This window comes from Leuresthes tenuis, unplaced genomic scaffold (assembly GCF_036924035.1).
Source record: "Leuresthes tenuis unplaced genomic scaffold, fLeuTen1.0.hap1 SCAF_10, whole genome shotgun sequence".
NCBI lineage: Eukaryota > Metazoa > Chordata > Actinopteri > Atheriniformes > Atherinopsidae > Leuresthes > Leuresthes tenuis.
The window spans coordinates 4433727-4461433 of record NW_027325364.1 but is presented as its reverse complement, the minus strand read 5'-3'; the positions used below and the strand labels follow the sequence as shown (position 1 = coordinate 4461433).

The 27707-nt window shown below is 43.5% G+C and overlaps 2 protein-coding genes across 3 annotated transcripts in view; both read right to left on the bottom strand.

Annotated features, from left to right (window-relative positions):
• Nucleotides 1–27707, bottom strand: part of LOC140315989 (ubiquitin-conjugating enzyme E2 E1-like) — a 341997-nt gene that overhangs the window by 13341 nt on the left and 300949 nt on the right. The window lies entirely within an intron of this gene.
• LOC140315988 (ubiquitin-conjugating enzyme E2 E2) lies at nt 147–23385 on the bottom strand. 2 transcript variants are annotated; one of them, XM_072393626.1, is made up of 6 exons: nt 23224–23385; nt 21727–21910; nt 21031–21081; nt 6432–6564; nt 2935–3082; nt 147–967 (listed from the first exon to the last, which is right to left on the bottom strand). In XM_072393626.1, the coding sequence occupies exons 2-6, from the start codon at nt 21900–21902 to the stop codon at nt 870–872; spliced, it is 606 nt and encodes a 201-aa protein (XP_072249727.1). In that variant the 5' UTR covers nt 21903–21910; nt 23224–23385; the 3' UTR covers nt 147–869. The 2 variants fall into 2 exon arrangements, with proteins under 2 accessions (XP_072249727.1, XP_072249728.1); XM_072393627.1 differs by having other exon boundaries at nt 23177–23360.

The following is a 27707-nucleotide window of genomic DNA, read 5'->3' as shown; positions in this document are numbered from 1 at the left end:
GTGTTTTAGAATCAGGCGCTTGTGTTTGTGTGTGGGAGACATCAGCAGTGGGGGGGTGGCGAACTGAATGAGGGAGAACCTCTGAACAAGAGTAAATATTTAAGGATGTTGAGGCTGCAGAAGAACACAAATGGCAGACGGCGCAGTGTTTTTCTCACAAGCCAACCACAGTGTGTTTTATTGGGTGCTTCAGAAATACAAGTGCACGACAAACCACTCTGCCATTGCAGAGGTGGCGGGTAGCCAGTAAATATACAAGTCCTGCCTCTTTCACAGGCAGACCTATACTTTTGTGGTCTGCCTCAAAAGCCTTTGAAAAAATACATACAGTACAAACAAAATCAGAGGAAGTTAAAAAGCATGAAGAATCCACTGATGCAAACCTTCCTGTTTCCATGCAGATAACATACCGACGACAAATACTAAAAGAAAGGAAAAACAAAGTAAAAGCATTTTCTGCATGTTTGTTCCAGGTGCCACTAAGAAAATGAGAATACATACTGTATAGCTGGAGGACAATGCGTATGATATTTATAATATTCTGTTTTTTTTCTCCAATACAATACCAACATTCAGTTATTGGAAAATAAAAATCCCAATCTACTCTTTGTATAAAAAAGAAGCTTTCAAGTCAACAAGGAACAGAGGACATTTTTTTTGTTGTCGTTTTTTTAAGATATATTTTTTTTGTTTTTGCAAAGAAAAGGTAAAACAGGGAGGAAGAGGAGAAGGAGGAGAGGGGGTGACAGGAGGGCAGGTATACCGATGCACTTAGTGAGTGTGCTTTGACAGACTAAGGGTGAGAGGTAGAGAGAGGTTCAGTGAAGGGAAAGAGAGGTAAAGGAGGAGGGAGGTCCACGGCAGGGAGTCTATGTGGCGTATCTCTTCGTCCATTGTTTAGCTATTCTGTCGTGCTCTGTTCTGTTGGTCAGGTACTGTGTGGCGATGTTTCCCACCAGAGGGTCAGCTGAAAGGCACAGAAACACACCACATCAGTCAGTGTTATCACTCAATGTTTGTTTGAATCAGAAACAACGGCAGCATTTTTACATCTCTGTACTTCAGCTTTAATCCTTCGCTGCGTTTACTGAATTCTTTTTATTCGTTTTGTTCTATTTTCAGACAACTTCTATCAGATCGACTGAGTTAAAATCTGCTGAGTTAAAGCTCGGGCTACAAAAACAAGAAAAGAAATTCAAAACTTCACACATAATCAGAAATGCCTTCCTTTAGCCATGTAAGTTTGCATCGTTTCTATTCATTTCAATCAAATTGAACAGTTAAGTCAAGTTAACAAAGTGAAAACACCTGATCAGATTTGACTAGTTCATTTACAGTTCGATACCCGAGCGTCCCGACTCCCATGAAGGAGGCGCACGCCTCCACAGCGATGTTATGAGCCGATGACCAGGACTTTTATGATGAGACACATTTCTGCCATGACATAATCTACAGCTTTGACTTTTGTTTAATCGTCCTGTTTTCATATAGAAAAGTCGTGTAAATTAGTACAAAATCATATAGAAAAAGAACAAAAGAGTGAAACAGTAGAAAACTGTAATGTTACATAAACTGTTTTCGTTTTCAGAAGGTTAAAATGAAAAGACTGAAGGGAATTTCAAGTAAACTAAAATTATACATCACAAGTGCAACACCTGAGTAACGTGATGCATTTTTCAGTGTTTCCACCGAGGAAAGAGTTCACAGAGCCACAGGGAGAAAAAAAGCACAGCTTCCAGTGTATGTTTTATTTTTTCAAGCAAAAAAATCATTTGGACAGAAATGGTCTTTTCCTGGTAACCAAGAAAATGGAGACAAGCCATCCTGGTTGGGTTTGTCTGCCCTGAATTGCTCTGTCAAACAGAACATATCGCCTAAAAACTGTTTGTTGGAGGAGTTTATAAGAAAAAGATACGCCTCGTGTTGGGATCAGACCCATAATGAAAGAGAGTTAAGGAGGCTGCGTGGGTTTGTGAGCCTCTGGTTTATCAAAGTGGAGACTCGTTAGCTGGGACAGTTCTGTTATGAATCAACTGAATCAAATGATTTTCCCACTAAAGACCTTCGGACACAGGAGCGCCTGATAGCTCAGAGTCGTCATGGTAGCAGGGCCCAGGTTGGAGCTGCAGCTCGTTCCTAAACGGCTCCAACAAGCCCAGGAAAGGTGGCGTGTTGCAGCTGTCAACAGATTTTACACTAAATTGGATTTAAATGTGAATCATATCCATCCGTGATAAACTAGCTTTTTGACTTGGTGGACGTGTACTCAGATGTAGTTTTTATTTTATCATGTTGACCTTCAGTTGACTTGATTTCACCGTCTCAATTACAGGGAAATGAATGAAATCGCTTCAAGGAGCAGCGAGGACTCTGAGGAGCTTGTATTTATTTCTTTATCATATCTCCTCAATGATTAGAAAAGCAATAATTTAAATTCCATTATACTTAATCATATTAAATTGTACAGAATATTCTGCCTTTCTGCACCGATGCTGCGGAACAACAGCAGGCGGTGCTTAAACACAGTGAAAAGTGATGGATTGAACTGAGTTCTCAGGCCAAGTGACACATCTGTGTTATTTTTACAGCACTGAATGTAATAATATTTGTTTTTATTGAACACGGTGGGTCAGTTGCTCTTTTTTCTGTGGTGAAAAAGTGGTTCTATTATTTACAACCTCAAGGCACGGGCTGTGCCAAAGAGCTGTCAGTGTCAGACAGCCTTGGGAAACAATGAGGGTTTGAATTGGTCACGCTTTACTTAATACACCGTTAACAGTCTGGAAACATAATTCTGACTGCATGTCAGCTTGAAATTTGGCCTCGAGTTAAAGTGAACAACATTCACAGCAGAGGAGAAGGAGGCAGTTTTCTCTCAGGGACTGACAGAATCTGCTGAAGTCACAGAACAGGTCACATTTTAAATGCTCTTACCTGGGTTACAGTCTGTGAGCAGGGAGCAGATGGACAGCAGCACCTTGGAGATGGTGAGGGCGGGGCTCCAGTTGTCCTTCAGGATGTCCAGACAGATCACCCCCTGACTGTTGATGTTGCAGTGATAGATCCTCGTACGAAAAGTTACCTGCAGACACAAAAACACTTCGGTCACGACATGGAGGAGACTGGAAACGATGAACAGAAATAATACCTTAAGACATTAAACAAATGAGCGTCTTTACGCTTATTCACTGATCTTCTCCTTTGTGTGATTAGATTGAAACTACAGGCAGCAGCTGGTTATCATCTTAAGTTAAAGAAATACACCCACCGGCACCCTTTACATGTGCAACCAGGTTCCCAATCACAAGAGACGACAGGAAGTTACGGCTCAAAGACACCGTACAATGTGCTAATTGGGTTCTGGAGGTGCTGTTGGATTCTGTTACCACAGAACCAGGCCAGCTTATTCTCCCTGCTTCCAGTCTAAAAGCTGAGCTAAACCACCCATATATTTGTTGGACCTCTAACATTTAATGGCATTAATGCTGCTGACACCACTGCATGTGACCACCTCACATGAAGGTAATCTGGACCCAGGGTTCTGGTGTTGTAGGCCCAATGGTGTCATCTGTGGTTCTGTCATGAGAAGTCGAACCGAACAGCAGCTGCTTTACACCCGATTTACACGGCAAACACCATCTTTAACCTAACAGTTCTAAACTGAACCACTAAATTCTGCAGAGTTTCAACCATTTAAACCGTTTCCCAGTTGAGATGGACGCCAGTGTTGCCCTTAATAATACTCCACATTTCCTTCTCAATCACAGTCAAACTTTAGGGATAACGTGTCTGAACTTGAGCTATTTTGGTTATAAAATTGATCAGGTGGACTTCCCATTCTCTCCGTTTCTACTTCCCCACCAAACAGACACCGACAGCTACACACTGATCAAATAAAAGCAGTTCAATAAATCCTTTCATAACCCAGATATTCATTTCAACATAGCGAAACAAGTGCACTGAAACACAGTTCCACATTTAATTCCTCATTTCATGTGTTTTAACGGCAGAAATAACTTCCTGTTGCAATAAAAACAATAATGCGAGTGATTTTATTTAGACCTGCAATAATTATTGGACTTAAAAGGCTGGTTATTGTTTAAATTAGTGACATTTTGGATTTGTTTAAGGTGAATATAAGAAATTAATTATGAAGATTGCTGCTTATTGTTTGTTCTTCAACAGAAAAGCAAATTTCTAAATAGTTTCCATTAAAACAAGGTTATCCTTACAGTATTTGTTGGATAATATAAAGTTTAAAATGACTATTTGCTTTTGTTTTCCATTAAAAAATGTCAACAGAACAGAATAAAAGATGAAATTGCTTCATGGATATGTAAGATTCTGTTCTACCCGACCACAGACTTTACCGTCCTGCGGGAAAAAGAGACAGAAGCAGCTTTTAAAGCTTAAATAACAGCCTGTGGGCCGGGGCTGATGCATGTAAAATGGGGGTTTAATGTTGGAATGATAATTTGCTGTGTGGTCCATCACGTTAAAGGTGTTGTTTTGTAATAATAGGTGAGACAGAGGGGACAGCTAAAAGCTGCTGCAGGCTTTCACTTCCCCTTTTTTCTTTTTCCCACTTTAACACGGATGTATCAGCATCAATGGTGGCATAATGGCTCTGCAGGATTTCTCCACTGGGGGCCATCTGACACCAGTTGTCACTGTTGCTGGATGTGCATTTAGCTGCAAATGAACAGAAGATCACCACCTTGGTTTTTTGCAATCTGTTCAGTTTTTCTGGGTTCATTTTTGGTGGAATTAAAACACTGAAGCTCCTCAAAGTATTTGATTTTTAACTGAGACCAACAGAGGGCAGCATGGTGTAAAATCAAAGCACCACAACAATAACTGCTCTGTTTTGACATGAAATACTGGAGTCCACCACCAAAGTGTCAATTAGTTCCTTTACTTGTAAAAGTAAACAGCCTCCTCCAACCAGGAGTGACTCATAATATGAAGCACAACGTACTCCTCCAGCCAACAACCTCCAACCACGGGGCTGTTTGCGTCTGCCAGCCCAGCTGAGACTTGAGCCAGACATCTGGTCGTGACACCTCTGTTTGCCCTGCTGCTCCAATCACCAACATCTGGCCCTCCTGACCCTGATCCTCCAGAGGAGATCTCAAATGAGCCTTGGCATTCCCAAAAATCACGCAAGGCAGGACGTTATAAAAAAGCAACGCCTCCACCCCCACCACCGCTGCCCCCCCGCTGGCTCTGGCTCAGACACAGAAGCATCCACCTGATGAACTTGTCAGACTGAGTGGGAAGACTCGTTTCGCTTTCAGAGTCCAGAGATTTTAAAAAGGGGGCCGGGTTGTGCAACTGAGGGGGGAGGGGGGGGGGGGGGGGGGTATGGCAGCAACTGTCTGAGGGGTTTAGCATGTGTGTGCACAGAGTTCTGGCTGCAGATCACAGTGTGTTGGAGGGGCTTGAGGTATTGAAGGGGCGGAAACACTCAGGCCCTCTGGCCACAGAAAGCCGGGCCGGAGCCTGTGGATTTGTTAGAGTCTGCTGTCAAACACAGAGCTGCTGGTTGCACAGCACAAAGAGCGAGAAAGGAGGAGGTGGGGGGCGGCGAAGGCCTGCTGAGGGGCTTTTTGGGTGAATTGGAGATTGTCCCTGACACTATGCCTGTTCAGTAACGACACTCAGCGTCACTAAAGGGCCCGTCGACAACAAGACTTTAACACACGAGAGCTCCAGAGATCGCAATTTAACGCAGCACCGCTGTTCAGCTAAAAACTCAACAAATATTCATAAATTGAGTCCAAATCCAGCTGTAGAGCAGCTGTCAACAAGCTCCAGAACTAAAGACCTCACTCCCGATAGGAGCAACCCCTGCTCCAGAGCACCAATCAACACGCTGGAAGGTTAATGAGGGGGTCATTGAGCTAAAACAGGAAAACTTGAGTACATTTTCTCACGTGTGGCCTGTTGCATATTATATTATTTAAAACCGTCTAATAAACTGAGAATCACTTTGAAATATTTTCAAGGAGCAATAAGAAACACTTAAAGGTTTGTTTCCTGCCATCTTCTTGATATGGAACCATTATGGAAATCTATGAACTCGCCACTGGTAAATGGCTTCATCTTTCACGCAGTTTCATTTGGATCTGGTCGGATTTCTCTGTATTTTTACCTAAACCTGTAATACGATGATGTTTTTTTCTTGCAGACCTTTTAAAAGCTTAAGTAGAATTAAAGTGTTCCTGCTAACAATGGATTAACAGAATGTAACATTTTGCATTAAGAATATGAGACTCGGACTCCTCAGTTCTACAAAGTTAAAGTGAACAAATGTAATAACTGTGCTTCTCGGCCCTCATGTGGGAAGCAGTAAGAAAAAGAATCAGGTCCCGTCTCTCTGCTACTCAAACAGCCAAATATCTTCATGGTTATGTCATCAAGCTACCGACCTTGGGGGGTTTGAATGGGTAGTCTGGTGTGAAGGCGATGTCCAGGAAGAAGACCCCTCCCTCGTACACGGAGCCCGGTGGCCCCAGGATGGTCGACCTCCACTCGTAGATGTTGTCCCCTTTGGGCCCGGCGCTGGAAAATTGAAACAAAGGAGTGGTTAATATGTTAATCAGGACGGCGCATTGTAACCGACATCCTGGTGCTCAGACGTGCCTGAGAGATGTCGGGGGGGGGGGGGGGGGGGGGGGGGGAGAGCAGCTGAAAGCGAACTCCTAACGAGTTAATGGTGGAGGTTTGAGGGGTTTTAGATCGAGGCAATTTTACAGGGATTTAGATTATCGTTGATAATTTTGATCACACAGGTTCCTGCTGTTTCTGACATAAGGACCCAGGAAAGATTCTGCACGACGTGTGACCCAGAGTTGGGTGAAAAGGAAAAAGTTAGATATCATTAAAATGATTTTATACGCAGCCAGATTTTCACATATCTTTTCCATAGGGTGAGTATTTATGCTGAGTGGAGGCTGAAGGTCACATCTGCTGTATAGGCCGAGTAATTAATGCCGTTTCCATATTAGGAGCTCCCTCCCCCACTGTTGTTCGTGGCAGAGCCCTGGCGTCGCACAAAGCCAGGCAGAGACTGGGACAATGTCCAGATCACGAAGCTTAGGACAATGAACAATCCCTCTGATTTCATGTAATTACCAGGGATGGTGTTTAACTCAGCTGCTGGCAGATGTGCAGACAAATGTGTGCCTGAGAACTGCAGGCACACAGGGTTTGACTTTCACTCCAGGCTGTGATATCACCACTCACTTTTATCCAAACCACTAATGCAGGACAGATATTTCCTGAAAGCATAACAGCCTCAAACAACAGCAGTTAAGAGCAGCATCTGGCTCCAAGCATGCCCTTGACAATAGATCATTCTCCATAAATAGATATTAGACATTTCCTTCCTCCTTCAGTGTCAACACATGCAAATTTCCACTAATCTACTTTGCATCCCTTCACACAGCCCCGCTCTTAAGCCTTCTTTAATTGGCTAATTGTGATAACTTGCACTCAGGGAAATTACAGCACAATGCACAGCTGTAAAGAAATGATCCTCTCTGGACCTCAGCTGTTTCAAAGGAAATCTCAGATTTTATTGGAAGAATTTTGAAAATGAAGGAGTCAAACTTCACGTTTAAAGAGGTGCGGAGGTAACTCATAACTTCCAACACGTGCACGGAAAGTTGTGCTTGAACAAAGGACACAGATGGCGTACAACCGCTTACACATGTTGGGAGGGTATATTTGGATTACGGGGTCTTTACAACACTCGTTTAAGTCGTTGTGGCAGGAAAAACCAGCGTTGTTTGAACTTAAAAGGCAGCAAATAACCCAAAAATTGCAGGTTTTGTTTTTTTCTCCAAACAAACATCGTTCCATTTTGTTCAGACAGAGAGAAACATCTGAAGCAAGTGAAGGAAATGACCCCAAAATAGAAGGATTCACGGGTGAAGAGAGACAGACGTCGACATCTGATAGCAGTTTGGACAAATCTCAGTATGACACACAGCTCACATTTAGATATCATTCTGCTGTTTTTTAACGGAGATTAAATTGGAGCAGAGAAACGTAATGTTTCCATCACGACTTGAAGCAAAAACGAGCTTCGATAGACGTCAAGTCTCCAAATTCAGTGAAAGACTTTCTCATCCAGGAAAATGCTCAGGAGTTTTTAACATGTTGATTTATTGGCCCTCTGCAGATGAGGGAAGTAATGGATTTGGTCCTTGAAAGCATCAATGTTGAATGTTAATGAAACTCAGTATTATTGCCGATTATTAAATTTACATTCAATGAGAATGACAAAGTGCTGCAGCCTGTTCTGCAGCTCAGACTGCTGCATTATGCTGTGAAATAGTGACTCTCCTGATCGCTTTGTCTCACTCTAAAGTGAAAAACAGAGAAAATGAATGATGGAAGTGATGGAAGAAATAAAACTAATTACTTGGTTTAGTCTCGTTACACAACCTGCTGCCCGTATCTGCTTGGCTACACTGTGTAATAAAGCCTTTGATTTACTCATCTACAGTCTATAGGTCCTAACTCGAGTGCACTTAGTGATTTAATGAAAGTTAAATTCATCTTCCCGGCCCGCTCCTCTGATCTCAGCTTCTGTTGACCTGAGATAAATGTGGCTGAAGACTTCGCTGTAACACGACTGCGTTTAACCATCCTCTGATTTTCCAACAGCTGCTACAGCTTCCAGCAGGCTTTTGTCTGACATTTCTTAACCGTCTATGTTTCTACAGCAACAAAACTGTGCTGCCCCACAGATGTGCTCCCCCCCCCCGCTAATCTGCTTAGTATACTCAGATGTCAGCCAGTGCTGATGAATTCAGAGTGGCAAAAACTGTCCTGAATGCTCAGCTGACCGATTAATTGGCCCATCTCTCATGTGAACTCTGTATTCCCGAAGGCTAACCTCATAAACACCACCAGAAACAAAATTCTGAGTATTACAAACTGTTGGGAGGTGTTTTGGCATCTTTCACTGGCGTCTTCAACAGAAGCCGACCCAGAGCAGCCATGATTTAAAGCTGGCTCTTCATATCACAGAAAGACTTTGGAGGTCGCAGACAAACGGTCCAGATCCAAAGATAATCTGCATTTACGCCTTCTCTCTTTGTGTGGCTGCTTCAAAGATGCAGTTCACGAGGCGTGCGAACATGTCACAGATCAGATATCTAGCATGCTAGATATCGTGGAGAACATGGCAGGGGAGGATTTGTTCAGTGAACCCTCAGCAAAGACTCACAGCCAATGAAAGTGCAGGAAAGGGTTGGACTAAGGAAGCTAAGCAGAATTTGGCTTTACTTGATGAAGAATGCCCACGCCTCTTTGACGTTTCAAACGACCCATATCATAACAGAGTTGAGAAACAGAAAGCAAGGAGAGAAACTGACAGCTTCTAAAGAACCAGGTGAGCAAGCCTGACTCACCCGGAGCTATTTATCTCACATTGGACTGTTAATGCTGAGACAGAGACCGAAAAGCTGCAGCACGTGTGATAAAATGGCGAAATAAAAAAGGCTGCCAGAAGCTACTAAAACGCTTGATACACTGGTGTGAACCGTGGGCTTTGGGCACGCTTGACTTGCTGCAGTCTTGTCATAAATTACAGTCGTCACCAATGAGGAGGATAAAGCTGTGTAATGTACAGGAGGGAGGAAGCAGGGTTTTACACGGCTTCCTTAAATGTTTCTCAGCTTTTCTGATTATTCTTGCAGCTTCAGTAGCAGCTGGGCGTCCACATACTGCAGCGGTGGCGCCTGCTCACAGGTCTATCTCATCCATTTTAGAAAAACACCAGCCGCACCCCATGTGCCACGTTACATAAACTGGGAGGTGCAGGAGCAGCCAAAACAGCCCATCTCGTGTCAGCAGTGATAACATCACTTGTGGTGCACGCCGCAGTGCACAAAGGTGACAACAGTAACCAAAGTTTAGGGCTTTTGCAGGTAGAGACGGGCCAGGTCGTGTGATGGGATGAGAACGTCTCACCTTACAAGTACAACACGATGACGGCATGTGAGGAAAACCTCCAAAAAGCCGACAGATCACATCACGTTTCACAGACTAACACAAAATGTTACAGTCGGAGAGGAAAGTAGACCCCCACAAATGAGCAAGAGTCTAAACAACTGGCCAGTAATGCTTTTAAGTTTGGGTGGAAATAACACTCCAGATCAGGGAAAGAATGTCCATTCTTATGTGTTCACGGACAAAAACTGAAAAAACACGGAAAGCTGTCGGCAGCTTGCAGTGTTTTACAGTAATTTGTGAAACTTAAGCCACAACAGGAAGAAAAAACCAACACAGCTGGAGACTGAGGACGGAGAAACAAGAAGGACTACAGAGGGAGCAGACGTTTGTCTTCAGTGTTGGTTTGAATGTGATCAAGAACCGACTCTGGAGTAAAGAAAGTTTTACATAAAACAAGCGATTCGGCTCGATCCGATCAGCTGGAGTTAGCTCAGTGGTTATCTGTCTGTCCCTGTTTTTATAGGAACTGTCCTCCCTTCAGATGCAGACACGTTGCACAAACTTCACCCTTTACCTGTGAGTGCGTGTTGCCCCCCCCCATAGGTTATTCTACAGCTTGAATCTGATTCAGGCATGACCGATGGAAATATTTCCTGAACACCTCCTGGCTCTATTTCACAGCTGTTAAAAGACACACAAAGACACCTTTTGTGTTAATGCTTCCTCCATGAAACCAGTGCTTACATTTCTGTACAATGCACACCTCAATATGAGCATTTTAATACCCCCACACAACTCTAAAGAGTCCTCGACACTGTGGTGAAAGAGAAAGCAGGCTATTCCATTTCTGAGTATCTCAAAAGGATGCTCTTTTTTTTTTTGAGGCTCATGACTGTGCAGAGGAGATGATAACTTAAACGTGATGGAAAGATAGAGATGAGCAGCCATAGCATAGGCCCTCACTCTGCAGAAGGGCTGCAGATAAAGGCTAAGTCAATAACTGAGCATGCATGCCACCGCTGGCTGTTGCTTGGAGACCCAACCCCCTTGAGCGGCTCAGGCGTTCCTTTGGTGCTTTGTTGCAGCTGGTTGAGGGCCAGCTCATTCCCGGTCTGACAGTCTCTCCATCAGCTTTGGTTTTGGAGGAGGTGAGCAGTGTTGTCCAAGAGATGCACAAGCTGAGTCACGTCAGCTCTTCAGGGAACCTGGTGATGAGGGCTTAACAGGCTTATGTTTCTTTGACCCTGGTCCAAAGCTATATGCGCTCGTAGTTCTTTCTTGCTGACATATTTAGCTCTCGGTAAACACCAGGTAATCACTGTATTATGTCCATTTCAGCTCTGTAAGTTCACATTTTGATGCTGTCAAATAAAGTAATGCTCACTATGAAGTCAACAAAGGGTGCCAGGAACAACAAAGCAGCAACAATCTAACACGCCGACCTCCTAAAATAGAGAGTGGCACGTAAATATTTCCTCTGCTGCTCTATCGGTGTGAGATGATCATTTTCTCTCCAGACTGACAGATTGGCTCATCACAAATGATTGACGCTAACCACTGAAACGGTCCTGCTTAAGCAAAAATAACAAAGTAAATAACAGCACATCTGCAATATAAATCAGCCTAATGCCTTAATTCAGTGCGTATTTGGGTCATTTGTTTCAGGGGTGGGGGATACATTAGTGTGCGGGTGTCTGTGAGAATCTTGCCACTGCCCTGTCCTCAGAGATTATGCTCATGCAGGAACCCACTCTGACAGCTGGGCTGGCTCCTCCACAACAGAGAACCAAAATAGCGTTTAACCAGAGCCTCACACTGCTCCCTTTCTTTGAGGTTTGTTCTGTCCTCTGACGCTGCTTTTTTCCAACAGAGACAACAGCTCAGACTCTTCACTACATGTGGAACCAACATAAGCTTCTGCAGAAAAAACAAGCAACTGCATCTCACACTGATCTTACTCCACAGCCTTATGTTGTCATTTTATACTTTAATTCCCCGTTTCTAAGAATCTACCCACGTCAGGCCCCATAATCACAGACAGCAGGAATCATTTCCATATATATTGAATGACCTTTCCTCGCCGCGATACAGTGCAGTATGTGAAACCACAATGTCCTTTGCCCGTTTAATCATCCATTCTGCCTTATTTCATTGTCAGGGCAATCTGCAGATTGGTGCCAAAAGATAACCTTTATCTGACAGCATGAGCTGGGCTAATCTCTGCAACATCTCCAACATATCTCATAGCTATTGTCACCCAGAGCCAATTCCCACAGACATCAGGGATCAGGTTAAGTTGATGAAAGAGGGGTAGTCATGAGATAGGCTTTTGCCTCTCACAGGTGAATTTATGAGGCCATGCAAATTCATCACCTGTGACTATAATTAAATCTCAAGAAAAGACTTTTCAAGTTGTTGAAATGAGCAAACCGTTACATGATCGTAGACATCCCAGCTGCTGTTATTTCAGGACACTGCAGGGCAAAATGAAATGCAAGACGTTAAATATATCAACTGACATCAGAGACAACGACGCAGAAAAACCAGACGTGTGGGTATGTGCATGCTTCAATAAGCAGGTTAACCAGACTTTTAAAATGCAAATTAAACATCTAAAACATCCTCCCTAACAACTGGCTGTGATCTACTTCAGGGTCACAGGCAGGAGGACGGAGGAGATGAGAAGGCACCAATTAGACGCGAGCCTATAGAAATCGCCTGGAAACAAGACAAACACTGCACAAATTGTGGAGATGACCCGTCTCCCTGCACGGTGCTCCTCAGAACACATGAGAGAGATGCTCAACAACAGAAGAAGAAAAGCAGTGTTGGAACAGACGACTCCTGAGACATAATGAGGTGTCTCTGCTGTGGCTCCCTGGCTCAGATTCTGTAAAAGGTTCGAAAGTTAAATCAGCTCTGAAAAACAGCATCTGCACTTGTTCAAGTAGGTGTTCCAGAGGTGTTACAGAATCTGTCAGTTAGCGTCCTATAAGTCCTGCCACCGAGGTGCCTGCAGCTGTGAGTCCGTGCATGCACAGGCTGGCACTGCGACGCGCAGCAGGAATGATATACAAGGCTTTATGTTTGACGTTTTTTCACCACAGCTGCTTTGATAAGTGAAACAAGAGCTTACACATCCACCGTCCAACTGGACTAACATTGGTGTTTGATACTTTAAAGATGAGGTTACATTTATCTAATCAAAGCCATGTGTGAGGGAGAGCAAAGCCACAAAACACAAAACCAGTGTTCTCTTTAAGCTGCCTGTCACACAGGAAGCTGTTCACGGTAGCAGGTAAACAGCTGTGTGAGCAGAATCTGCACCAAGGGCCTTATAAATAAAACATACTGCAAATCAGTAAGTTTTTTCAGCTGGTGAGTACAGCTAAGCACAAATAAAGCCGTTATCTGCATTTTTCTGTCATTCCAGCTCATTCCCCACAGGCACATATTTTCTTAATAGCACAGTCATTCAGTTAAGGTCTTCTGTTCTGTCAGTGTGGCTGCTGCGGTTATCAAAGGAGGAACTTTAATGAAGCAATCTTCTTCTCCTCCAACCGTGAAAGAGCTGCAAGACCAATTACTGTGCTGCTCAACAGCTGAGGTGACACCTCCTTCCTCTGCTCTCTTGTCTTTTAGTCTGAAATGACACGGTTTGTTTTTTTGGGTTTTAATCAAGCCTTTTGCCGTTTATCTACATGATGAATACTGCAATTACTGACCGGAAAGTTTATCCAGCGACGAGGGAAATGATTCAGGAGGTGGATACATGCTTTCCAAGCCAATGGGAATAATATAATTGTATTCCCACAGGGAGACAACCTTGCATGCTGGGCTCAGTCAATCTAAAGAGCAGTGTGTATTGAGCTGAGAAATAATACTTTGTAAGAGAGGAAAGTGGCCTTACACTCAGGAAGTTTGCACTTTTAAAGTGATATCTTCAAAAGCTGTAAATATAGCAAGCAATCTGTGTATTACCCCCAGGTTTAATGGTAATTCTGCAAAAATGCCTCAGAGGTACAGCACAGATTCTGGTGTAGTAAGCGTTTTTCTTCCCAGCATGTGTGCTGCTGCATGCAAGCAGACTGATGCAGAGCAAATGTTTGCCTCAGGCCAAAGATTACCACAGAGTATATATATATATAGATATATCATTACCATAATACATAAGCTTAGCACAGAGAAAACAACACCACCTCATGAGTCATAAAAATATCACTTATCAAACAAAACAGTGCAGCTCAGCACAGGTGACAGATGGCAAAACTAATACTGAAACAATGAGAACATGACCACAAAAACAGAATTTTACAGCAGATCTAACAGCACGATCACATCTAAAAATCATAATCAATGTGCACAGAAGCTTACAAACCGATACCAACCTGTGTCAGTCACGGTGTAATTACACAAAACAAGTTAGAATTTGTGCTGACATGTGAAAAGGTTTACAGGAAGAAACTGACTAAAACTGATGTGCCTTGGACACAAAACTGCAGCCTCTTGCAGTTTATTAACTAAATTAGCAAAGAGCAGGATGTTAATATTCTTCATTTTACAGCCTTCCACCAAAGTCTATTCAGCCGTAATTCCAAACAGCCTCTTCAGCCTCCGTGGTGCTTCAACAAAAGCACTCAAGGCAGCCATTTGGCACCGTGGCTGAGGGATTGGACTTATTACCAAAAAGGTCAGTGACCAGAGCAAGCTGAGCTGCCAGATTTGCTGAGGAGCCCCTCACCGTCTTTACTCTCGACATCCTTTCAACCACAAGGTTTGCAAGTAGAGAAATGTGCCAGTTAAACAAATCAGCAAGGAGAAAAGCGCAGTCATGTTGGATGTTGTTCACTGGTTATCCCTCATTTCACCACTAACAGCAGAATGTCAAAAGGACACTTTAAGCTTTCTTGGCAGCAGCTACAACTTTCGAAGAAAAGCCATTAGGTTTAGAGATTCCAGTCTCAAGAGTAATGGGAGTTACCATGTTTGTCCGCTTGCCAACAGATTTTTGTGTTTGCTTTTAAGTCAGCCTCAGATTACCGTTTGGTCATTCTCAACGACCCAAAGAGCGACTGTGAAAGCAGTGTCGTTACGGCAACACTGCCACAAAATGTCCACACGCCATGCTTCATGCTCAACGACGCCACAAAACCATTAACAACACCGTGGACAAATGTTTGCCAGAAAACTACCTCACAAGTGAGGACATCGAGAATTCAGTGACATACATGAATCACAACAGGCCGTGTTCACTGTCAAACAAGTGGAAGACATTCAGGATAAATCAAACTCAGGCCTGTGTCAGAGGGACAGCGTGCGCTACCTTCAGTCTAAAGCAGGAAACGGATTTATTTTCAGATCAAATCCGTGCGTCAGGAGGAAAACGGGCTTTGTTTGAGGAGAAAACTACTTTCAGCAGGTGTCACACGTGCACAGATTGAGATTCATGTGCATAATATCCATCACAGATAAAACAATTAGCATGTTCACGTGACAGCTGGGGGGAAAAAAGCTCATATTTGTATAAACAGCAACGTGTGAGTGAATGATAAAACAGCCAAATTCACAATTAAGTCCTTTTCATTCACATAATTCTTTTCCAGGATGGTTGAATGTGTCAGAAACTGCGACAAAATCCTGATTTTATGGCCCCATTTGACAAAATACCCATTCAGAAACCTTAAAGACAGTATATCTGCAGTGGCATGTGCTTAGTTTATCAACCCGACTGCCCAACATGTGTACTGGGGTGACAGGGGTACCATTTATTTCAGAGAGAGAGAGAAAATATCCAAGAACCTGGGCCAGTCAATTTACTCGATCATCTCCGATTATGAGCAATTTTAATCACCTCTCTTGGCATGCATCTCAATTGCAGCCAAGTTCTGCTTTTCTGCTTCTCTCCAGCAGTGACTCACATGCTCCATCCAACCACAGCCAAAAGGCCACCTTCTTTTCTGCATCTTTACGTAAAGATCTTTAACTTTGGCAACGTTTCAACAGGTTACAAAATCAAATGCACTATTTAAATCACAATGAACTACCCACTTGATATTTGTGTTTTGTACCACTGTGAGCACTGTGTTTAGACTTCTCTTTGGAAGACTGTCAGGGAAGATATGTGGCTGAAAGGAGCAAAAAGCTGACATCTTTTCACTGTTGACATTGTCGAGCAACTGTAAAAAGGCAGGTGTGTGCTTTCCTCACTCACAACCACAAACGTTTCCTCAAGGCTGTCACGCACGAGTCGATCAACGTGAATAACCGGGAGGTATTCCTGGTGCTCACCCCTCCCTTTCCTCCAGCCCACACCCCCGCACCACTTCATAAATATTGATAAGCCCTTCCTGCTGTGCTTAATGGTAACGCTGTGAAAAATGACGCCAGCTGTGTCACTCACACACAACCCCCCCCCAGGGGCGTGCAGGAAACTAATAAGCAGCCACCACAGACAGGAAGACGATCCCATCAGAACTGGAGGTCAGAACCTTCAACAAAGGCAGCCTCGTTTCTCCGTGAGCCTTGATGATGATACATATTTATGCTGAAACTAAGTCACACCTTCCTTTGGTTCGCTCACTTTCACACTGCACTTTTAAAAGCGGATCGAACCGCTTGGACAATCTCACGCAGTCACAACAGCTGAGAAGAAGCCAGAAGAAGAAGGAGAAGAAAACCCGGCTCATTGATTGGCCGCGACCGAAAAACAGAAATCACAACAAAAACAAACAATGGAGCAACACCAGAGTTTCTGTTTTTACTTCGGTGTTCAAACTCTGCTTTTTCTACCCAACATGCACTGCGTTCAACGTCACTTCATCTCTTTGCGTCGCTGGACAATCCATTTACATTTCCCACTGCGAGCGAACCGAGACCCGCATTTTCAGGCTGACCAGAGTTTAAACCTTTGTTTAACGTCAAAGCCTCACGTTTAAGAAGCTAAAAAGCAATAAATGCAAATGATGAGCAAAACATTTATAGATCACCTGGAAGCCTTCTGTGTGGAAGCGAAGCGTGAGCATCGCTCCGTATCTGAAGCATCTTTATCTGCCTTTTATTAACCTGAAAATATCCAAACCAATCTGCAACAACAAAGGACATTTCATCATTTTCTATCCGATGCTCGCTGTGATTACCTAATGTTATGTTGCATGTCAAGAACACTGCTGAAATTACAGCATGTAGCTCCTCTGCCACAAAGAGCCCCACAGATGAAGAAAGACGGAGCATTTGAACCAAAACATTAATGAGACAGCGCGCTGGAAGAGAAGCAGGAAAATATGGCCCAACAAGCCAAAGCGCTCGTGTCTGCCAGGAATGTCTCTGCATTCATTCACTTTGTGGGGACGTCAACATGCTGATGACATTCAGAACCATAACCCATGCAGACAGGTGGGTTTCCACCCAAACAGATCCATTTCTAACTCATTTTTCAGAGTAAAAAGGTCAAATAAAATGCTAATTTATGTGCAGTTTCACAGAAATGAGTGGCTGATGGTGTCCCCAGAAACACCTCAAACACAGAAACATTAAGCTTGTTAACTGACAGCGCGGTGGACATGGAAACGGATCCAACTAACACATCAACTATGTGCTTTGGAAGCGTTCAGGTAACGGGCCTGTTCAGACTCAGTCATCATTAATAACCTGTTTTCACTGAACTTACCTAACCTCTGCACCAAAAACTACTTGATTGAAATCTAACAAATTACAATAGCTTATTTGGTCAAATATAAGGACCCCCCTCCCACCATAAAACTCAGTATAAACCTTAGATTCCATTTCAAATCACCGCAGGAGCTTTTCTGTGATTAACTTTCATAAATTACTTTTTTTTTTCTTCAGGCTTATCTACTTCCACTTCAGTTAGTGGTTTCTTACACTTCCCACAATGATTAGGAGCAAGCTGGCAGAGAGGGGGGGGCTGAACTTGTTACCCAAGTGCACCATGTGTTGCAGCTGCATTCAATTTAATCTTTCTAAGTTGCCTTAGGAGGAGAAATTGGCATCTCCACCTCTCCAGCAGGGGATTATTCTGCGGTTACTGTCGAGCATCACTGAACAATAGAAGTTGAAAATGGCTTTTTGGATGGTCTGATACGAAACCCTGACATTTACCATTATGTTTTAGGCACTGAAACGTTGCTCTGCTATCACTCCATTGCAGCTGTGACGGATGAATGTTTGTCTATCCTCAAGGATGAGTCCAAAGCAGCAGGGTTCATCACCAGTAGCTGTGATATTTATCTCCGTTTGGACATTTCTACTCGAAATGCCAGTGAATGCTGTCGTTAGTAAATGCTGCTAAAGCATTTATTCTGATCTAATGCAAATGGCACACATGTAATAGGTAAGGAAATATGAACTGGGAAGCATAAAGGAGTTTTTTTTAAGAGCAGAGGAGGCGGTAGTGGGATGTATTATATATAAGATAAAGCAGAATGATCACCAACAACTATCTTTAGTGTTGTTTAAACCATATCATCAAACAAAAATGGGAAGAGTTCATTTGTTCCAGCTCCTCAGGTTGTGGGGATTTTCTGTTTATCCTGAACTTTACATCAGTGAGAAATTAATGAGTGGTCAGACGTGACCTGGAGAGTTACGAAATGGTGACATTTCAGGTACCGAATGATCAAATTACAGAGAAAACAATCTTCAAATTCACCAATAAGCCTTTGTTACAACGGATAAACATTACGAGTTCACAACATCAAGTTAAAACGCAGCCCAAACATCAGCATCACATTAACTGTGGACACACACATGTTCAGACGACAACAGACATACAAATCTTCATGCCGTTCAGCCCACAGATACTGATAAGCCCGTCGTGTTCTTCTTTAAGAGCATCTAATCAAAGTTTATTCTCAGTTAGATTAAAGCAGTATTTGTGAAGCCTGCTGGAAAGCTTTCAAAAGCTGCTTCATGTGCTTCACTCGGTCGGTGTGGAGGCACAAGCTGCCTGTACAATATACTTGAAGTGTATGTCAGGGAGAATAATTGCTGTGTCAAATCCTTTTGGGCTCCAACTCGTTCCCGTTCTTCTGATGCATGACAACTGCCAAAGTGACGAGCGAGCTGCCACAAAGCCGGGAGAGATACGGCTCTGTGTCAGTTTGAAATTCTCAGTCCCCAAGCAGCGACCCTGCACACTGTGACACAGACTTGGTCACACTGCGTGGAAATTGATTTTTTTTTAAAACATCTTAAGCATAAATATTACTTTTGAGTCGGAGAAAGCCAGGAAGCTTTATTCCGTGTGTGATTTATCAAGGGGCAGGAAACAGGAACAACAGATTGTGGTGTTTAATGCGGCTAAGGGGTATCGCAGTAACCTTAAATGGATGCTTGATGAAGAGGCATGTGTGTTTTATTACACTTATTAGGAGGGCAACTCCTGCCACCAATGTTTCACCAAATTAGATCAACACTTTCCTTCACTGAAATACACGAAGCGAGACCTTCCATTCATTATAGATTTCAACTCCAGGATGAGAAAGGCACATTCTGTGAGACCACAGCGAAATGATGAGAGGATCGGAAAGGAAAGGCCTACATCAATTGGCCCCCAGCACCTCATTTGTAGAATCTCTTGAACACAACTCTGTGTATGTGCCCCTTGAAGGGGGGCCAACAGCCTGTGACTCCATTTGTCACAGCGAATGAAATGAATAACCTTTCAGGCCAACCTGACCAGGATTGAGCTGCATGCAAACGACGTTTGAGCTCATTCGAGGGAGCGTGTAAATGGTGCCGTGATCGTTTTTCCTGAGATATTTTTTATGCATCCGATCCCCCGTCATTGTTAACAGAGGTCTAATCTATTTGAGAGCATCACAGAATGCGCTTTATTAAATTTTGGTGTCATTTTCTTGCACAGAAAGGGAACACACGCAGAAAAGGATAATCCTGAAGAAGCTTAATTGTTTCCCAGGCAACTAGCTCCCCCACTAAGACGATGACTGTGAAATATCCGCCAGCGATTATTTTACTTTCAAATTACTTACTTGTGTCCTCAAGCTAAATCCTTCATGTGAGCCAACCTAGTTTTTTTGGGGAGGTGGGAGGGGGTTTGAAATAGATTAGAGTCCTTGAGGAAAACAACATCTCTTTCAGCCTCGAGTACAATAACAAAAATGGGCTGTGAGCTGAAATAAAAAGGTTAGCTCAATGTTTATCGTTAATGATGGCGGGGTTCTGATGAGAGCCAGCAGGCGTGATTAATTCATGCAATAAACAAGGCCGTCTAGGGTGTAGTAATTTCAAATCACTAGATGAGTCACACAAAGCTGTTTTCCTTAATCATTTTTAAGCAGGTGCCTCTGAAGGAGTATAGTCAGTCTAAAATGATCAGAAAACATCATAATCTCCCACGTGTCTTCAACAAAGACCAGCTTCCATTTTCCCTCTTAATTTGCAGCAGAATGCAGACAGAGAGTAATCTTTGAGCTGCCCTAAACAGAGCAATAATCAATGGCTGTGTCACTTTGTGTTATTTAGGTTGACAAAGGCAGGCTCCTGAGTAACACCCCAGAGGTATGCCTTTTGTCCTGTCCACAGAGACTGAGGCACATGTGGTATACCACTCGCTCGCGACCATGTCTCTTCCTCAAAGGGCTCAGAGCCGCAGTGGTTGCACACAATAACCATTGTCTGTGGTAAATCCCCAGCAAAGCGAGGGGGGTACCACACGAGAATCGAAACAGGTTTTAGAGTCACATCGCCACTCATTTTCCACCATTTCAGCGGCACCGTAATACTACCATGTGAAAGGCTGCATCTGCAGCGTGCACAGTGCAGCAGCAACAACCAGCAAGTATGGGCTGCGGTCGATCTCATTCACCTGAAATTACCACCTCAAACAAAAAACACAGCCAGCATTATGGGAACAGAGACAAAACAGCGTGGCCTTCCTTTTTTGTTTCAAACAGACAAGAAGCCATGAAAGGAGCGCAGTTCTGCTGTCTACACTCATTACAGCATCAGTGCATGCAGGAGTGCATGCATCAGGAGTCATTACTGAAATGCTTTAAACACGTGACGGCTGAATCTCCTTACCTGCAGTTTGGAGGGGGGTCTAGTGTTATTTCTGCAAGCTCTTTCTGAATCCTGGAAAGGGAAAAGAGAGACAAAGAGATTTTCATGTTAAACGTTATGTTTATTATGAATGAAAGCAGTTTAAAAGACCCAAGAATGGTCTGTGTTGCAGAAGCAAATCTTTGCTGAAGAGCACTGGAGAGCAACTGAGGGCAAACGGTGCTCATACAAAGTGCTTTTCAGAGCGGTGCGGACATACAGAAAGAGGAGGCGATCGCTGCTTCGGTCACTTTTAGAAAAAGATGCAGCAGCCTCAACAAACTCCCTGCTCAGCTGGTTGCGTAATTCTTTCATCACCTGTCTTTTTTTGGAAGTAAGTGCCGAGCCCGGCGGAGGTACAGCAGAAGCAGGAGAAACGGGGGCGTAGCAGAGCACATATGTCTTAAAACAAACAGGCAGGAATGGGAATGTCTCTTTTAAACGACAGCGGTGACATTTCGAAGCCATGTGTTACCTTCTTTTTCTGTGGGTTTAGTGTCACGCTGAATAGCACAGATGTTTGAAATGACAACCCCTGTGGAACTGTAGTCTTTTTATACAACTTCACACCCTCAGGCACGGAGGGGGGGGGGGCCTTCAGTTTAACAAATAGTGCTTGTGTAAATGCTGCTCTACAAACTCAGATTCAGGCTGGTTTTTTTCCTTCCCTCAGCTTACCTCTTGGCACTAGTAGAAAGTTTAGCAGCGGTTTTACTGGAGATCTTGGTTTCCTTCTTTTTGGGCTGTGCTTGCTCCCGCTCCTGCTCAGGTGGTACCGTTTCCCTTTGTTCGATATCCGAGCTTCCCCCGCTTGTGCTGGGGCTGTCGTCAGGTCTCTGCACTTCGCTGGACATCGTGGGCCCTGAAAAACATGGACAGCAGGTAAAGCCAAAAGTTCATCTGTAGGCAGGTCTGTCCCACCTTTAGGACCGAAGGTTCATTTAAAATCCTTAATCTGAATGTGGGCGAAGCTCAAAATTGGTGAGGGATATGCTGAGAGTTTACAAATCTGTAGTGGCACAAATCACAGATTAATTCACCTAATAATCAAAGAGTGGTTATATTTATTGTAAAGTAGCTGTTAAGTAGACTTTATAAGAATGGCTTCAGTGGCTCACATTTAGACACACTGAACAGCCTTGCAGCTGTCCTGTGTCATGCTTTATCGTTTTATTTTAATGAAAATTGGATAATAAGATAATTTGGGATCAGATTGTCAACATATAATACAAATATCATCAATTGCAGATCGATGATAGAGACACTTGAAACTGAAGAGGCGATCCGTGAAGACGCGCAATGGCGTTTTGTTCAACGCTAATTGAAGCCCTCTTCACAAAGACATAGGTGAGATGAAATGTACTCCCAATGGAACAAAAGAGCAGACACAGAAAAGACACCTGATGGGCAAAAAGTCAACCTAAACGATCAGGTGAAGTAGGGGGCAGGTCGCCTTTCCCCGGGGGCGTTTCACGGTAATGATAGGGACATCAACGGCTGAAATGTACACGCTCCAACGGCAGTGCCAAGATCGAAACGATGACATTTCAACCCCGAAAATAACAGCAGACACAAGTTAAGACGAGTGTATGTTCTGAGACATTACTTCAGTGCTCTGTCAAACCAGGTAGATCAACAATTATGGGGATGAAACGCACAATAGGGGTCGACTCGGGGACCGCAACCGAGCCGTCCTCACAAAAGCGACCGTAAACATTATTGGAAGCTAGCTAACGTTACAAGGCCGGGGGGGGGAGGCGGAAAGTAGGGTTACCGCTGAAGGGTATTTAAAGAGGAGAAAAAGCTTATCAGGCCTCGTTTTTTCCCAAACTCATTGAAAATATGTACGGGAGAAGGCGTTTCTGGCGGACTGGTCCGAAACTGCGAGCGGTGGGGCTGATGGAGGACGGTCAACGGCAGGGCCAGCGGAGCGGCGCGGGGGGCTAAATGTGCGGTTCCTCGCCGTTTCTGGAGTGCCCACATTGAGCGTTGAAGAGCAGTGACCCTGCTTCGGCACAAAGGGAGGCTCGTCCCACACATCCACCTCCCCCCCTTCTTTCCTCCTCCTCCTCCTCCTCCCTCTTCTTCTTCACTGGAAAACGACACTTTTCACGGGACATTTACTTACTTTTCACGTTTCTACGAGCGGCGGCTGGACACGAGTGTCGTCCTTACCTGGCGGCTGGCCGTCGATGCTGCAATTCCGCGTCGTAGTCCCAAGGTACCGAAAAAAGTATATCCTCTCACGGCCGTCTGCTCGCTCCCGTGTCCTTGCTGTTTAACTCGAGGTAGCAGCAGCAGAAAAGCGATTACAGAAAACTGAGGCAGCCCCGGACCGCCTCCACGCGCGCTCCCGGTCTGCGCGCACTGCTCGTGCACGTGGGCTGCAATGGTGAACTCAGTATCCTGCGCAAGGCAGCGAGGCCTGGAGAATTAGTTACAATTTCCCAAATCCGCTTCTTATAAGTAAATATGAACCGTCTTTTAAATGCTTGTCACACCTTACACAGCGTGCGCGCGGGTGCACGCAAAATATGCACCACCTTCGCCCCTCCACCTCCACCTTGTTGCAAAGCACACAGGTTAGGGGTGTTAAATACCCACTTTCAGCACATGCACACAGAGTAACACGTGATTGGCTTTGCTGCTTTAGTATGTCGTATTTATTTCGTGCAGACGACAGTAATTTGACATTTGGCCAGAAAACCTTGAATGGCAGGCTTTGACTGACACGACTATTTAATGTTTGATGCTTTTCCTGCATCGTTAAATATAAGAATTTGGTCCTTGCTGTGTCCGGGGATAACTGCAGGTATCTCTGCCCTTTAAGGCATGATGAGGCTGTGTGGTTTGTTTACTCTGCTTTTTATGACTTCAGTGATAACCATTGCACTCCTCATGTACTCCGAGTTTGAATATGTAAATTTCTGCTACCATCTGTTACATTACCTCCTGTTTAGATCATTTTCCTTGCACATTGTCTCTTCAATGTTTTCTTTAAATGCAAAGCCATCTGTACATAACTATTTTTTATCACTTGACCACCTGTAGATACAGTCCTGATGATTTGTCTTCTATTCTTATTACTAATTTCCTCTGTAATAATTACATTTCACAGCTTATTTTTGCCTCTCACACTGTCACCTTACTATAATGGTACTGTTATTGCTGCTATGACTAAACTGTTTCCCCTTCTGGATCTGTAAATCCATCTGTCTATAAGTCATTACCCAAACACAGTCTTCACTGAAAGCTCCCCCCTTAACCACAACACTCTCCATTTGGTGAGCTGGCAATGGTGGCCAGAGCTTTCAAACCCTCTTTTCTACACCAAATTTAGCAAAACCTCCTCCCCCATCCTCTGGGCTGCTTTTTTTCTTGCTTCTTTTGTCCAAAGCTGATAACAACCATCTCACTAATCTGGCTTGGAAACCCCTGAAGACACTCTCTCCACAGGAGGAGAAACCCCTGCCATCCTTTATCCTTGCACTCCTGGATTAAAGCAGGTACTTCAAGACCTTTTCCTCATGGGCTTGTTCACAGCTTTGCTCCCACAGCTCTGTCCACTCAGTCAGAAATATTTCCAGCTTTCAGTTGACCACAGTACAACGTCTGGGAAAAGGGTTCTGAGCTCCTCCACTGGGAGCCGCAGCCTTCTTCCCACATCTACGCTAATCTCCCAGCATCTGATGGTGTGCGGCAGGTTGGGCCTGGCTCCCTCCTCCTTAAAGATTATGGATTCTTCTTGACTCTCCTGATGTCATAAAGAGACTGGAGCACCTTATCATGTCATCCCTGAGTTAGAGATGTTTTAAACCCGAACAGAATATGTGCCAGCGTCCTCTTTTGGCTGCAGAACGTGTTGGGGTCCCCCATGAGTCTCCATATATGCAGCTGCACTAGTGAAGGTTGGATGTCCTGTACACAAAGGGCTCTGCCCTTTAGATTTGATGCTTGGAGAGATCCTTGTTATAAACATGAATTTCATGGACGTAGAAAACAAAGGTTACCTCCAAACCATCACTTTAAGACAAAGTAAGTAACCTAAGTCTTAGGGTATGCTGCACGATAATGTGCAAGCTGTTAGCACAAGTTTCCCCTGTAAATAATTTAGTATTTCAATTCACAAACTCTGATGTTTTCCTAATTTTGTCCAAGTACTTTTGATGCATTTAGTCGCAGACAGCGGTCTCAGGGTTTAACGGCGCTTCTCTAACCATTGGAGAAGGATAACTGATAGGAAGCACCTGCAGAGCAGTTCCCTGTGCATCAGAAAGTGACACTGGGGGCACTCCCTGTGTTGAAAGCCGACACAATGGGCTTCTGACCAAGTGTCAGTATGTGAGGAGCTGGGAATGATGACTTTTCATTTTTTTATATTGACATTTTCTTACCTTATTATGTCCTCTCGTTTTTCACTCACTGTTCTGCTTAAAGCCTGAGTATCCTTGACAGATTATCTTGGCAGATGTTATATAAAAGCCTGAATGTTAACTGGAATGCTGTAAAGATACTGCAATGATAATACAGGCTTTAAGATTTGAAGTTCAATACGTCTCTAACTTGAAGAAGCCTGGTTTGAATGGAGCTCCGATGACCTTCTTTGTTTTATCTAAAGATACACCATTAAAGTTTTGGTGTGTCCTCGATGACTGCAGCCCAGCGGGGCATAAAACATCAGCCCCCCCGATGTGCATTTAGTCAGATGTAGAAGCGAACATTTTAGCCATTGAAGATGCACACAAGTAATAACAGATCTATCCTGCATTGAGCCAGTCCAGGAGAAATTTATCACTTGAATAAGCATCGCGAGAAAATGCAAAAGAAAGTCAAGCGGAAAACAACCAGATTCAAGTCAAACAACACAAAGTAATCTAAGCTGATAGATCCACTCTGTAGTTTTCCTGTGGAGCTCTCAAGCACATGATGTGGCGAGGATAACTGTGACATGAAAGAGCTGAAAAGCCGTACACTAAGTGAATATTTGAGCTTGTTACACACACTGTGTCCAAACACAGAGAGTGATCATTCATGCTGAAATTTCAGAAGACAGTAAAGCATAGTTGAAGGCTACAACACACATCACATCAGTTGCAGATGAGCAAAAAAGGGATAAAAAAACTCCTGTAGTCAAATTCATTTGAGATTCAGATGAAAAACTGAATAATAAATGGTTGTGAGTGAAATATGAATGGTCAAATGCTTCAAAATACATAACAGACACATGATCTTATTCACAATAAGTGGGGCTTTAAATCTTTTTATATGGTGGGAAGAGCTGATTTTCTCATGATGCCTTTGAGATTCTGGAAATACATCCTATGTAGCTTTTACAGCCCAGAATTAATCAAAAAGGGCAAAATTAAGTGGGAAGCATGAAGCAGCCACAGGGCGTGGCTCATATGAAGCTCTCACCAGTCTAAATTTCAAAGAATCCAGCAATGGATGATTTTTCTTGCGTTATTTGAGTTATTTGAGCTATTTTCCATGCATATAGCATTAATTCATGTCATCAAAGCCTCAAGCAAAGACAATACTTTGGTTTTGTTGAAACACGTGGCTGGGATCGAGCGTCTTCAACGAAAGATGCGAAGGCCGCTGAGCCGAGCTTCCCAAACCGATAAACAGCCCTGTGTTGTTCCACCTGTGGTAGAAAAATCAATGCATGAATAAGATATTCTCTCAGTTCAAACAAATCTGTGCTGCTGCAGCACTTGTATGAAATATTCAAAGCAAATGTTATCTCACTCACCATTCAAACTCTCCTTTCCACTCAACCACAAAGCACTAAAACCCTTTTTTACTTTTATATCTGAAACAGACGCTCTAATCTGCTTTTTGATTCCAGTCAAACATCTGCCAGATGTTCAAATTTAAAAAAACACAGAGACAGAAACTGTAAATGGATCCAGTTTTCAGGCATTTGTATTGCCATTTGCTGACAACCATATGGTGATATGTCTGTAATGCCACCAGTTAGAAAGCCTTATTCACTCTTAATGTGATTGTTTGCAGTAGCATTAATTTACTGCTAAATAAAATACAGGCAGTAGTTATTATTATCTGTAGTCACAGCTTTGGATTATCTAATTAATTGTTTGTGGAAGCCACAGAACAAGCCAGTTTCACACCTTTACTGGGCAAAACCCTTGAAGCATTATTAAACTTGCTAATGACTACTTCAGACATCTGTACACCTCAGCTGATGAAAGTGAAGGAAAGATGGTCACTTTATGTTGAAAAATTGACATGAAAGAAGCTGAACCAGCTATGAATGTGTAAATGAGTAACTCAAAACCAAAACTGGGACATAATAATAAACCTGAACATGTTCTCCACGGTTGTTATCTTGTGTTTATCTTTGATTTTCAGGTGCTGCTGAACAGATGATCTTTTAAGATGAATCTGATTGTCCAGTACCTTTGTATCAACCTACTGTTTTTGTCAGTGTGTCAGACATTTAAAGTTCACAGGTTTCCACAAATGGTGTTTCATTTACCGGCGTTTGATGGCCATCATTATCCTTAACAGAGAACAGATGAAATGAGGTAACTGCAACCACATGACTGCCTCTTCAGATTAGGCCCTCCCAATTCCACGGGGCACGGTAAATGTCAAACATTGTTCTGTTAGTATCTTTAGTTTAGGTGACAAGGCAC